The following is a 15,174-nucleotide window of genomic DNA, read 5'->3' on the forward strand; positions in this document are numbered from 1 at the left end:
GCCTCCATCACTAACTTTAAATGTCTTATTGTGACCACACGAGGCAGCAGAGGACCAGCAGCTCCTGCGTCCCCGTGAGCTTAAATCACTGATGGACTTCTGTGGACTTTGGTGTGGGAGAGTGAGTGTTTTACAAACTTCTCACAGTGACATGAAGACGCGAACGTGTTCTTAAGACGTCGTAAACTTAAACTGACGTAGATTTTATTCATCAAGTTTTTGGTTATGTGTCTTCAATCTAATCTCTTAAATGTATGAGATTAGAGCACAGCTCATGTCGTTTGGTCACAACAGGAACAGCTGAGGCAGACAGACAGACAGATACATCAGAGAGAGAGAAATCATCCTCTGGAATCACAGTTCCCGACGATCCGACCCAGAGCCGCGCTGACGGCACCGCACCACAGACTACTTTCACTTTTTCTTCTTTGCCGAGACCACAGAGGTGAATCATTACCAGACTTCAGAGGTTTCACAGTTATCAATACTGAGAATATTAATTATCAACCCCCACTATTATTTATTCATCTTTACTGTTTCAGTGAGTCTGTAAACGTGTGAGATGATTAGACGAGAGAGGAATGCTTTCATTAAACTGGCAGAAGACACAATCAATAACAGAGTATTTGGAGCGCACGGTTCCTCGCGGGCAAATGAGGTTGATTTATTTTTTGGAGGGAATGAGCGCGTCATAAATCCACATGAATGAGCTGCACTGTCGTCACAAGTCCATGAGTGAAATGTGAAGAGAATCAGCTTTAAAAAGAAAACAAGCCAGAATTCTGACATTTACGTCCGAAAAAAGTCCAAATTTATACTTCAGTCAAAGAATTCTGACTTAATCTTGACCTCGTTTGATGTTTTGAAAACAAAATTTAAAAAAAACAATTTCTGAGATTGAAATTAAAATTCTGACTTAATCTCGACCTCGTTTGATGTTTTGAAAACATTTCCCATATTTAATGTTTTAAGTCAGAACTAGAAAGTAAAGGTATTTTACTGGGAAAGTTTCCGTGTGGGGAAGACCTGAGGTTTTAAAATGAACCAGAGGAAAACTGTGAGTGTGTATTTGATGGAGAGTGAAACTCATTTTCTTTTACATTAGTCAAAATAAGATGATTTAAGAGAGTTAATGTACCTTGAAATCACTCGACAACAGCCTGAAGTTTTACTGAAGAACACAAATGAGAAAAGACGTTTAATTCTGACTTAAATAAGTTCAGTAAGTTTGTATCAAAGGCCGAGGGAAAGACGACAGAGTGCAGCGTTCATGTCCTTCACTTCTTCATTCACGGCGCTGCGATGATTAATAATCAGTTACTAAACTATTTGGATATTTGATCCGTGTTTGTGATTCTTCAGCTTCTTAAATGTGAATCTTTGCTCCATAAAAACAAAGAAATCATTCAAACTGAATCATTTCGTTTGAGACACGTCATCATTTACACGTTTGACAAACACTGATTTTATATTTTATGACCAAACGACTAAACAATTAATGAAGAAAATAATAAACATATTGACTGATTGTTTAATTACATTTTTATTTGAAAGAAAATTGAGCATAAAAACTTCTTCTGAAGCAAAAGCTGAGAAAATATAAGCAAATTAAAGCTATTATTAATGAAATCATGACTGTATTATGGTTATTTTAATAATGCTGACACCAAAAGTCAAAAGTACTTCATCATGTGACTTTAACTTGGTATTTTCTTAATAAACCGTAACTTAATAAACGGTAAATTTCATTAGGAGAATTGATGTCATACAATATTAACGCACACATTCATCCTCGTGGCAACCTGCAGTCGACAGTCACGCGTAATGAATTCATGACACATCGTGAATTATCACGCACGGATTATAATGAATGAAATATGAAACTGTTACATGTTTGTGTCGTTATTGATGATGTCGTGAATGACAATAAAGTTGACTTTGACTTCATATTTGTCTCTGCTCGTTACGGCGCGTTAATAAATGCTCGTACATATCGAGACGACGTCGTGACTGATCTTTGTTGCTTGAAATAAATCATATAAAATCAACATAAAATCAACGTCCTGAGAGCAACTCCATTAGCTGCAGTCAAACAATTATGCTAACGACGTGAATGCAGTCAGATTAACGTGGTCAGCTGTAGACGAATGTGAATAAAGGGACGGCAAACTAATAATGAAACAAACAACAGGAAACAGGAAGTCTGTAAAGCGCTCACTCTCCCACACCAAAGTCCAGAGAGAAAACCAGTGATTGAAGAGCTACTGCTAGCAGCTAATGTTAGCATCCATGCCCAACAACTTATACTATCATTCAGCATTATTATTTTAAATGTCATATTAGCATGGGGGTGGAGTGGCTCAGTGGTTAAGACCCTACCTTGTGTACCAAAGACATCATGGTCGCAAGTTCGATTCCACCCCTGGCTAATTGTACTTGATTCCATTGTAAGTCGCTTTGGATAAAAGCGTCTGCTATATGACATGTAATGTAATGTAATAAGCAAGTTAGCATACACGTTACCTACTTTGCAGCCTGAGACACTTAACTTCACTCTCAGAGAAAACAAAATGGCTGCCAGCAGAGACACAAGGGAAAAACTGATTTGAAGAGTTAGCGAATAACGTTAGTACGTTAGTTTACGTCCACGATGTGTCTAAAGAGTGTGTTCACGTCTTTGTCTCACTTTAACAACAGGAAACAGGAAGCCTGTAAAGCGCTCACGTTCCCGCACCAAAGTCCACAGAGAGAATCACAAAAAAAAAAGAAAGAAGTCAAAATACAAACCTCATCAGATTGTGTTTCTTTAAAAAGAATGAAAAATATAAATGAGTTGTAAAACATGTGTCGTCTCACACACAGTTTGACTTCATCCAATCACAAATGAAATCATGTTTTCACTCTGCGTCTCTCGCTGTCCACTCACACGTCTCCAGCTCTGTGCCAACGAGGACACTGGTGTTTAACGGACTCACGCGCGAGGAACGCGACCAGCTCGCACGCGCATGCACACGCGCACACGCACACATGTGTGTGTGTATGTGTGTGTGTCACTGTGTGTATCACATCTTTGCTATTTCTGCCCAAAAAGTCCGAAATTTAACGCTAAACATTTTTTTTGGCTCAACAGCGCCCCCTACATTCTGCCCCTGGAACCCGTTGGTGCTCGGTGGATCAAATTTGGAAAGAAATAAAAGTGTCTTGTCATAATCCCAACAGGAAATGTGCTTGTGGTAAAACAGGAAGTTGTGATAAATAAATGGTAAATATTTGTTCATATAATCCTTATTCCCCTCTGTTTCCAGCCGGGTTCTAATTTTAATCATTTAGAATGAATTAATTTTGCTTCTCTAGTTGTGAGAATCTCTAATCTAATCTCTGTAATCCTGTGGATCAATAAAGTATTTCTGAGTCTTATTTCTTCAACAGAAGTTATTTGTTCCTATTGAAGATAAAAAGGAAAGAAGAGCAAACAGGAAACACTTTTTTCTTCCGTCAACAGTGTTTAGATATTTATGGGATTTAATAGAAACAGTGTGACGGTCGTATTGACCGACCTCCTCGGACAATAATGGCTGCTTTAAATCGCAGGGAGACATCAAGTGTCTCCTACAGAGTGAGTTAGAGTCAAATTAACATGGAGACTCCAGTGACTGTCAGGCGTCAGGGGGGGAGGAGGAGGAGGAGGAGGAGGAGGAGGCAATAAAGGCTCCTCATCAGGAGAATGAGATGAGTGTTAGAGAGTGGGTGGAATCAAATGTGCTCAGCCTCCATTAAAACAACCATAACATACTTTTAACGACCAAATATTAGTCTTTTTTCAAAGAACATCGTAGTTTATTATCCTTTCACACTTTTTAGATGAGAGGAAAAGAAACAGTGTTGCACTGTGGGGTTGAAAAATACCGGGAATTTTCAAAATGGGAAACTTTCCATGGGAATGAACAGAAAATAGGAACATTTGTCAAAATTGACAGTTGTGAAGTTAAAGAGATAAAGACGTGAACGTGTGTCCACAGGAGCTGCTGCTGCTCCTCTGCTGCCTCGTGTGGTCACTTTGTGAACAATGAACAATTTCAAAAGCCAAATTCACTCAAATCAGACATTAGAACTCAGTGATGGAGGCAGCAGTGGATCAGCAGCTCCTGTGTGTGTGTGTGTGATGTGATGTTAAATCACTGGTTCTCTCTCTGGACTTTGGTGTGGGAGAGTGAGCGGTTTACAAACTTCAGTTTACACAAATAAACTCACAGCGTCTCACACTGAGATGAAGACGTGAACATGGTCCGTCTCTCCAAACATTCATGTCTTACAGACTGTGTCTTTAATCAAAAATATTCCCTGGGATTAAATGTAAATTAACAGGAATAAACTGAAGGTTGTGATTTTCTCATAATCTTTGGCTAAAACAATCAGATTTGAACACACAAAGATTAGGACGATTTGAACATTATATTCCCGTTGGTTCCCATGGAAAGTTTCCAAATGTGAAAATGGGTGGAATCTTTGCCGCCCTGGCTGCGACAGCGATGACACAACGTCTCCATGACGACGACCTGTCACTATTTAAATATCCCTGACAAAGTGCTTCTGAAGGGAAGAGAGCGAGGACATGTTATTTGAAGCATATTTTCAAGAGTCTCTGAGGCACGCTTGACAAACTGCGCCGAGCGTAAATATAGCAGGGGTGAAAATAACTGTGCGGGGGTTAAAACAATCTTTGTGGGGATTCCAGCGATTGTGCCAAATCCTCACAAGTGATATCGCAAAGTCACAACACTCGCGAAAAAGAAAAAGAAATATCCACACGTCGTCTTTTTAAGATGCGAGGTAAAAAAAGAAAAAGGTGAGACGCGTCTGTTAGCTTAAATATTTATGAGATGGTAAACACACAGACACAGACAGGTAAACGTGAGCACCATTATACATCGTCCTGTGTACGAAACTCAGAGACACACTGTTGGTCTTTAAGCGTTTAAATCTGCACAAACGACCGCCGTCACATTCACCTCCATCACCGGAAACATGCACAAACACAAATAAACACAATCAAATCTGCACCTGTCGACAAATCTGAAGAACTAAGTGTTTAACAGACTTTTCCAACAGGAAACTGAAGTTTGTAAATCACTCACTCTCCCACACCAAAGCCCAGAGAGAAAACGTCTTATTTTGTCACTTTGACATTAAACGTGCTTTGTTCAGATTAACCTCAGTGACACAAAGTGACCACACGAGGCAGCAGAGGACCAGCAGCTAAAATCACTGATTTTCTCTATGGACTTTGGTGTGTGAGAGTGAGTGGTTTATAAACTTCAGTTTCCTGTTTGTGTCACAGCTCGTGTTCGCTGGAGCATTGCGATAAAAAATCGTTACTTTGACAAAAATCCAACATGTCCGACCTTTTTGGCTGTCGATAACAAAGTTGCCCTCGTCGTTTCCTGAGGCGATCCTGTATGTGATTCCGTCTCCGTCAGGATCCTTCGCCAACACCGTGGCAACGAGTGTGTTGGGGCCGGCGTCCTCGGAGACGAATGTGCGATATCTACAGACACACAAAAAAAACACATGAAAACACACACACACACACACACAACTTTGACCAGTCTTAAAGTGTCCTCACATAGAAAATCCTTTTAAAACTTTCGATCATTAACTTTTCTACAACATATGACGCAGAGTGTGACGCAGCTAACGCTTTTTTTGTTTTTCCAAAATGGTCGACTTCTGGGTGGGTGGAGCTAAGTACGTAATAAATTAGTTTGGAATCACAAGAGCAACAAGTGTACCAAGTTTGGTTAAAATCCGAACAACTATGTGCGAAAAAACCCAGAATATTTCATTTAACGCTAAAAAAATCCTCACGAAACTTTGGAGTAAACCCGACGCACTCACAAAATTTTTGTCCTGATCCATCGACTTTTGTCTGACCACAACCCGACTTCTGGGGGGCGCTATAGAGCCCAGGGGCTATGGACGGGTTCACGCCCTATGCCACTCTCGCATTCTTTGACGCCAAATTTCAAGAGTTTTAATGCATGTTAGCCTCCTCAAAAATGAGCGCAACGTCAGAGGAAAACAATAATCTCAACAGGAACGATGAGATCCTCCCACTTCATGCCAAAAAACTTGAGAATGTGTGGCTTATTTTTAGTGTTTTGGAGAAAAATACAGCATTTCAGAGTTTGTGGACATGCGGCGTGGCGTCACCGCCTGCTTCATGTCTCATGGTCTCATTAGACGCTGAACGCTGTGGTCGTGTCACTGTGGCTGACTGGACCGCGTGACTGGACCGTGTGACTCAACCATGTGACTGGACCGCGTGACTCGACCGCGTGACTCGACCTGTTCCAGCTTCTTTGTTGTGTTGTTCTGCAGAAGAGGTTTTTGTGAGAGACGCTCACTTGTGTGCAGATCAATACTGGAGGCAGGTGAGGAGAGAGATGCTGCTCCGTGTTTCTTAATTGTGTCGTTCCTCTGGGGGCTTGTAAGCCTCTGGGGGCGTAAAGACAAAATGGTCGGTGTGTGTGTGTGCGTGCATTGATCAGACGGGTTGTAGTCTGAGGAAACTGTTTGAAAAGATCATTCGATAATTGCTTGTATTTCTCTCACCTGAAAGCCACAAAAAGAAAGAAAGGCCTCGGTCTGCATTTTCTGCAGAATTACAGACGCTGTCGGTTCAGCTGAAATCATCACACACACACACACACACACAGGCTCCTGTTCTCACTCTGACTCCCATAAATTGAGTCGACCTGCATTTCAGATGCAGACAGAGTCGTCATTATACATTCAGAGTTGGCTCACAATTATAGGCCTGTGATTACGAGCAGCTGAACTGACAACAACAACGACAACAACGACAACAACGACAACAACGACGCCGACGACGACGAGGAGCTGAAAAACTTTCTGCTATAATAAAGTAACAATCAGGGGATTTAGCTGACGAGTCATTTTAACGTCAATTGCAGTTGATTTATTTGTTGTTTGCTGGTTTTTCACAAACTCTGTTTTTTTTTAAAGAAAGTACATTGTTCAAAACCTTTTCTTCAAGAGTTGTTATGATTTGAATTTCTCCAACAGAGAAAAAAATAAATACTTTTACTTCTTAATTTTCTATAAATGACTTTAAAGTTAAATAATAAAATAAACAGAACATTCCACAGCAATATGTGGACATCTTCAGAAAGTGTAGATGTTTGTGCTCACATTTAAATCATCATACTTGATAAAAATAGCCGTGTATTTCCTCTGTGATCACCCGCACGTCAACAACACAGACACACACACAGACAGACAGACAGACAGACACACACACACACACACCAACAAACACACACACACACACACACACACAGACACACACACACACACACACACCAACACAAACAGACACACACACACACACACACAACACAGACAGACAGACACACACACACACACACACACACCAACAAACACACACAGACACACACACACACACACACACACACACACACACACACACAGACACAGACACAACACAAACACACAAACAAACACACACACACACACACACACACTACACATACACACACACACACACACTACATACAAGACACACACAGACACACACACAGACACACACAAACACACACACACACCAACACAAACACACACACAGACACACACACACTACAAACATACACACACACACACACACACGCACACAAATTACACACACACACAAGACACAAACACACACACACACACAACAAACACACACACACACACCAACACAAACACACACACAGACACACACAAACAAACACACACACACACACACACACACCAACACAAACACACACCAGAACACACACACACACACACACAGACACAAACAGACACACTAACCTTGAGACACAGAGAGAGAGAGAGAGGGAGGTGCGTTGACGATCACACCGCTGCACCACCGCGACTCTAATTTGTTGGAATCAATGCAGCGATCAATTGAAAAATGCCTCAGACGAACTCCAACACACACTAATTACTTTTTAAAAGCTTCTTTCTTTGACTTTTGTTGCTGTTTCAGTTTCGTTTTCACTCCGTTGATCGTCCCCCGAGGGGGCGGAGCCTGATGCCACTGATGAAAATTCACTTCTGAATGAATTTAATCACTGACTTCACTTCAGTTTGTCCAGAGACAGAGGACAGAGGACAGAGGACAGAGGAGGAGACGGAGCTGATTCCACATTCATCCTCACATACTTTGCTTTTACACGTTCAATGACACACACACACACACACACACACACACACACACACACACACAGCATGTATAATTCATGTATGTAAATGAGCGTGGACAGAGACGGAGGCTGAAGTGAGAGCTGTGAGGAAACACACTCACTCACACACTCACACACTCACACACTCACACATGTTTCACCAGTGTGTAAATGTACAAACATGAAACTGACTTTAAAACATTCATCAATAACTGATCCTGTGATTGTGTTCAGTCAGTCATCATCTAACGCTTTATCCTCCAATCTCCAATCTATGTGCCAATCACAGCTGACATCGGGCGGTAGGCGGGTACAACCTGGACCAGCCCATCGCAGGGCCACACACACACTAACAGACACTCACACTCACACATACACACTAACAAACACACACTCACACATACACTAACAAACACACACACACACATACACTAACAAACACACATACACACACACTAACAAACACACACACACACACACTAACAAACACACACACAAACAAACACACACTAACACACACACACACAAACAAACAAACACACACACACTAACAAACACACACACACAAACACTAACAAACACACTAACACACAAACACTAACAAACACACTAACACACACACACAAACAAACACACACACACTAACAAACACACACACACTAACACAACACACACCTGACACGCACAACACGCACACACACACTAACAAACACACACACACACAGACAGAACATACTAGAGAAGTGCTCGAGGCCTCTGAGGATGGTTTCCAGGGCAACAAGCAGGTGATGGCAGGTGTAAGTAATAGAGTCCTGGTGGCAAAAAAGTGACTGCACATAAATGAAAGACAACCAAGAGAGAGAGAGACAGACAGAGAGACAGAGACAGACAGACAGACAGACAGAGAGAGACAGACAGACAGACAGAGACAGAGACAGACAGACAGACAAGAGACAGAGAGTGACAGACAGACAGAGACAGAGAGAGACAGACAGACAGAGAGAGACAGAGAGACACACACACACACAGTCCTCCTGAGGCTGCTGGTGGACACAGCTGATTGCCCCTCCCTCACCAATCCTTCCAGTTCTCTGCCAGAAAATCAACCACTTAATGGAATGCAGCCGCCACGGGGATTGTGGGTAACGACAGCTGCGATGTTAAACTGTAAAGCAGCTGTGAGGAGGTGTGACCTGACAACGTCAACACATGATTCATTCATTCATAAGAACAAGCAATAACAATATTAAACACTCTTAAAGTACACTCCAACTTCCTGTTTTTGTCTGGCACTTCCTGTATCCTATTTGTGAACGAGTGAGGTTTGTTTTTAATAATGAAACTGGACATACACATTCACTCACCCACATGCATGCTCGCTCATTCACTCGCTCACTCACTTATTCACTCACTCACTTACACGATGCTGTGAAAGCTAATTAGCACTGAGATTCATCCAAAGTCGTTACCATGGTGAATGAGAACCAGTGAAGAGGAAGTGGGCGGAGCAGAGAGTGAAGGTTTTTTTACGACGTGAAGATGATCGCAGTGTTAGCTGGAGCTAGCGTTAGCAGCTGGACACTTACATGTGCTGTGAGAACTCCGGCGCCTCGTCATTGACGTTAGCCATGCGTACGCGAACCGTGGTCGTACCCGTGCGAGGCTCCTCCCCCTTATCGACGGCCATCACGACAAACTCGTACAGATGGTTCGGTCTCTCGTAATCCAGAGGTCCCGCGGGGAAGATGGTGCCGTGAGGTGAAATGGTGAAATCCTGACTCAGCGTGTAATACGTCAACTCAGCGTTTTCCTCGGAGTCGCAGTCGTTCGCAGAAACTAAAGAAAAAAAGAAAAAAGAAAAAAGTTACACACACAATTAATAATTAATTCAATAATTACTTAAAATAAATCATTTGACTTTAATAAAAATAAATAATTAATAATTCATTGAATGATTATTTAAAATAAATATTTAATAACATTAAATGAAATACTAAATAATTATTTGTACATTGAGACGAGCAAGCGTGCGCACAGGCGTCCGCCGCGTTCTCACGTGACACTTATCACCCGTCACCTTCATTATTTGGTGAAGTAAAATCTGCTGATTTTCAACGAGACAATCGATCTGTGTCCGAGTGAACGTGTGACGCAGAGACAGAAATGAAAATCCTTGTTATTAATGTTCTGTGCTGTATTGTCATAAACTCAGTAAACGCTCTCTGTCGCCACCTTCAGTCCAGTTTACAGTTAGTTTAATGCTGTTTAAACTCACTTTAAATTATAAAGCTACAGTTAAAGGTTATATCTGTGAGCTTTTATTAACATTCATAAATGTTCATTATCGTCACAGGATTAAAAACAACGGTTCATAAGGAACGTTATCTTTTGGTTGTGGGAATGTTCTCTGAAGGTCCCTCCCCCAGGTTCTCCTGTGGTTGATATGGAACGTTTTCCTAACGTTCTCCTAACGTTAGTTTTTGGTTGCACATTCGGTTTCTCACAGAAGGTTCTCTACAGGTTCTGTGAAGGTTGTAGAAAAGTAACGTTAGGGGAACGTTCTGGGAACCAAAAGGGAACATTGCCAGAACGTTACTCTCTCACGACCTTCGTGCAACCTTTAGAGAACGTTCCCTTACGGTTCCCCTCACGTTACGTTTGTGTGAGCGCAGCAGGAGTGGTGTTTTTGGTGGTCGTTGTTTTTAGGATTAAATTCAGAAGCTGCGTCTCTGCGTCTGATGAACAAGCTCTCGTCCGCCGGCAGAGAACGGATCGCTGGTCAAACACATGTCACCCGCGCGCGAGTCAATATTTAATTTACTAAGTACAGATGTGTTCTCCTCAGACTGCAGCGTTTCAGCTCGGATTTATCTGTTTCTCAGCGAGTCTCACTCTCTGTGAATCAGCATTGTTGCCGTCCCCCCTCTCCTCCCCTCTCCTCCCCTCTCCTCCGAGTCTTTCTATCCCACAATGATTTTGTAGCAAAGATGGAAACTGCATCACATCTCGATGGAGAACACCATAATTGGCTTCCTCTGTGCTCTGCACTGAATCAGAGTGCACATTGGTCCGCGCAGATTCTGGAGCGGATTCTGGAGCGGATTCACGCTGCAGGACTTTCCACCTCGTCAACACTCTGCATTTCAACGTGTTCAATGAAGTCAAAACACGTGTTTTTTCCCAAAAAACTGTTTCCATGACGACAAACAGCCTGGACTTTGTCTGTGACACCAGGAATTTCTCCTGGTGTCACAGAGACACTGAGCAATGTTACATTTAAATGTCCCATCAAATCTGTAATCTGGATTAAACTTGGATGAAAATGTTGACTCGATTCTTACCAAACATTTAAGGAGCGTTGTTGAGTGATCGCCGACCCACGACCAAACATTCAGCTTCATCCGACAAAAACGTGCAGATTAACCCACTCACGTTTATAAAATATTCTTCATATCATTTTTTCTGGAGGTTCAGCTGATTTGGTTTCAGAGCAGCATTTTGTGGAAACTCATTTCTAAGGGTTTTAAGGTATTTTTTAGCAAAACCTGAAATTGAAAGTGAGGTTTAGTCTGTAATCCAGATGAAATGTGATTAAAGAAGTCGCTCAGTGTTTATAAATGAGGATCTCTGGTCTGTGAAGGCCACCGTAGTTTCCAGTCTCACCACTAGATGTCACTAATTCTTTAACAGTCAGACGTCAGAACCTTCAGAACCTTCAGAACCTCTTAGTCTGGGTAAGATGTTTGATTTGTCGTCGTCGTCGTCATGGTTGTTGCTACTGTTGTTGTTACTGTTGTTGTTGCTGTTGTTGTTGCTACTGTTGTTACTGTTGTTGTTGTTGTTGTTGTTACTATTGTTGCTGTTATTTTTGTTGTTACTTGTTACTGTTGTTGTTGTTGTTACTGTTGTTGTTGTTGTTGTTACTGTTGTTGCTGTTGTTACTGTTGTTGTTACTGTTGTTGTGGTGGTGGTTTTCGGAGCGTTTCACAGTCCACTTGTTTGGACTCTGCTGATTGCTGGAGTTGTTGTTTTGTTTTGTCTTGTTGTTGATTGACAGACATCAGGACACTTTCTCAGTGACATGGTTGGACCACCCACACTCGCTCGCTCGCTCGCTCTCTCTCTCTCCTGCTCTGTGTTCCCACGACTAAATGAACGTTCAGTCAAAATGTGAGGCGACGTCAAAGGTCGAGCAAAAACACAGAGCAGCTCTGACACAGTGTGACGTTACACCGGTGCCACGGCAACCAGCGAGGACATGGACCGTGATGTTTCCGATCTCCGATCATCCAGATTTAAACTATCATCCGTAAGATGGCGTATAAACGGGAGAAACTCTGTGTTTATCTCAGCAAACTGTTGTCTCTGGTAAATATAAACAATCATTCGACACAAACAAGGAAGTGAGGGGTGTGATGTAAGAGACAGGTGCATCATGGGAGGTGAGAACTTCCCTCCTGCTGCTGTCACACATTCACCAGTGAAGAAAAACAACAACAAACAGAGAGTGAGTCCAGACCCATAGATGGATGATGTTTCAGTTTAACATTAAACTCTTAAATATACACAAATGTCTGCGCTGCACACAGGAAGTGGAAACAGGCGGAGTCAACATTGAGCCGCATTGAGTTCGTAAAGTGAGTCGAAGGGAAACACAAAGAAACGAATACAACACCATTCAGTTTCAGCATTTTTCTGACGGCATTGATGCCTCTTGGCTCCGCCCACCCCTGCTCTGCTGTTGCATACACACAAACGCTCCCTCGGTCAGGTCTGGTTTGTTTTTTTCAGAAGAAAGACGCAGCAATAAAGCCCTCGTCACATCTTAGTAGGAAACAGCAGATTTTACACGTTCATGCGCTCACACGGATAATTATCGGATTTAGCTTAAATTTGGTCCAATCGTTAAAACAATAAACAAAAAACACTGTTACCATGGCGATGATGCAAAATTGGACATTTGTGGGGAAAAACTACTCACGGAAATGGACACAGAGCAGTTAAACTTGCTCGTATCTAAACTGTTCACGAAAAACTGAGCGTACTGAACAAAAGTTGCGTACTGCAGCTTTAAATGACTAAAACTTACATCAATGAATTATCAACATTTGCAACATAATATTCTCAGAATAAAAGCTCGGAACTCTAGATGAAATTCTAGTTTTTGTTTTATTTTATTATTAAATCTGATTTTTCAAATACTGATGCTGACGAGCCAGGTTTGGCTCCACAGCGCCCCCTAGAATATTTCAACAGCCTTCACACACACACACACACACACACATAAATTCGTCACAAGTGTGGTTTAAACGGTCCACGAGGAAACAGAATAACAACGTCAACAACAAGCGACAGAAGTTGCGTACTGCAGCTTTAAATGACTAACTCATTAACCTTTAAGAGGAAACTTTTATATTTGTGATTTTTAAATCATAAATATCTCTAAAATGTGATTGTGATTTAATCCTGAAAATAAAGCGTGGTCTCACCTTGCAGCAGCGACGTGGCCGTGGTCACCGTTTCCGGGACGCCGTCTTTGCTGTAGATGGACTGAAGGAACTCCGGGACGCAGTCGTTCTCGTCCACGATAACCACTCGAACCTGGAGGAGGAGGACGAAGGACACATGAGGACGTATGAGGACGTGTGGTTGTGTGAAATCCTCACAGGCCGTGATCTCTGTGGTGTCAAGTGTTCAAGAGAAAATCAGTGGTTTTCACGATCAACATTCACACACACACACACACACACACACACACACACACACACACACACAGTGGTGCGAGGACAAATTGGAATTCCGCCCCCAAAGGTGAAAGCCAGTTGGACAAAGCCGTAACTCATTTTCACCAAATTTCACGAAACTTAGTAGAAACATTTGACAGCCATGACCGGGACCATGACCACAACTCAACAGGAAGTCGACCATTTTGAATTTAGTGGTGTCCATCTTAACGACTTCCACGTTTCTTAAATGAACAAACTCGTCCGTTTGTTGTAACAACATAAAAAACACGTGAAGACACATCAAGGATGAAAAGGTCTCACAGATTCAAAAGGGCGTGGCCGCAGCAGCCATCGGAATTCTTGGACAATTTTCGACCATTCGCCACAAACAGGAAGTGCCCTGTAGCTTTGCTGTACATCGACCAATCTGCTCAAAACTTGATACGAGAGACTGTCTCTGAACACGTCTGCGAATTTGACATTTTGAAATTAGCACAATGAGCTTTTTTTAACCATAAAGTGCACAAATGTTCGGGAATAATAAACGATTTCAACGTTATTCTTCATCCATTGAAAGAAATGTGGGAGTTTACACTTAATTTCATTGTAATGTTTAAAGTCTGTACAGAGCTCAGACAACGGTGTGTGATTTTTTTTGGCTGAAGATTTTAGCCAAAAGTTCACTTGAAGAAATCTACGTCAGTTTAAGTCTACGATGTCTACGTCACATGATCACGTCTTTATGTCACTGTGAGACACACTTTTCCAACAGGAAACTGAAGTTTATAAACCACTCCCACACCAAACCCCACATAGAAAATCAGAGATTTTATCTCACAGAGACACAGGAGCTGCTGCTGCCTCCATCACTAAGGTCTAATATGTTATTTATATAATTCGGCATCAAAAATCATTTGTGGTGTGGGAGAGTGAGTAGTTTATAAACTTCAGTTTCCAGTGAGATAAAGACGTGAACATGCTCTTCAGATAACCCCTAACCCGTAGACTTAATCTGGTTTCTGTTGGGCGTCTTCATATAACCACGCCTCTAAAACCTCGGAAAAAAATTTAAGTCGACACAAATTCTCAAATTAACCCCGCCCTCTCTGAGAATGACACCTCATCTCAAACGGGGGAAGGGGAAATATCTCCTTTAGCATGAGTGTAAATCCCGACAT

The 15,174-nt window shown here is 41.9% G+C and overlaps 1 protein-coding gene across 1 annotated transcript in view; it reads right to left on the minus strand.

Annotated features, from left to right (window-relative positions):
• Positions 1 to 13,871, minus strand: part of LOC122762334 (neural-cadherin-like) — a gene marked incomplete at both ends in the record, with an annotated part of 55,056 nt that extends 41,185 nt beyond the window's left edge. Inside the window, 3 exons of the mRNA XM_044017522.1 lie at positions 5,403 to 5,545; positions 9,857 to 10,106; positions 13,760 to 13,871. Of these exons, the coding sequence (XP_043873457.1) occupies positions 5,403 to 5,545; positions 9,857 to 10,106; positions 13,760 to 13,871 (505 nt within the window). The remainder of the gene's footprint in view (positions 1 to 5,402; positions 5,546 to 9,856; positions 10,107 to 13,759) is intronic.
• Positions 13,872 to 15,174: the final 1,303 nt, after the last annotated feature.

Source organism: Solea senegalensis, unplaced genomic scaffold, assembly GCF_019176455.1.
Source record: "Solea senegalensis isolate Sse05_10M unplaced genomic scaffold, IFAPA_SoseM_1 scf7180000015560, whole genome shotgun sequence".
Taxonomy (NCBI): domain Eukaryota; kingdom Metazoa; phylum Chordata; class Actinopteri; order Pleuronectiformes; family Soleidae; genus Solea; species Solea senegalensis.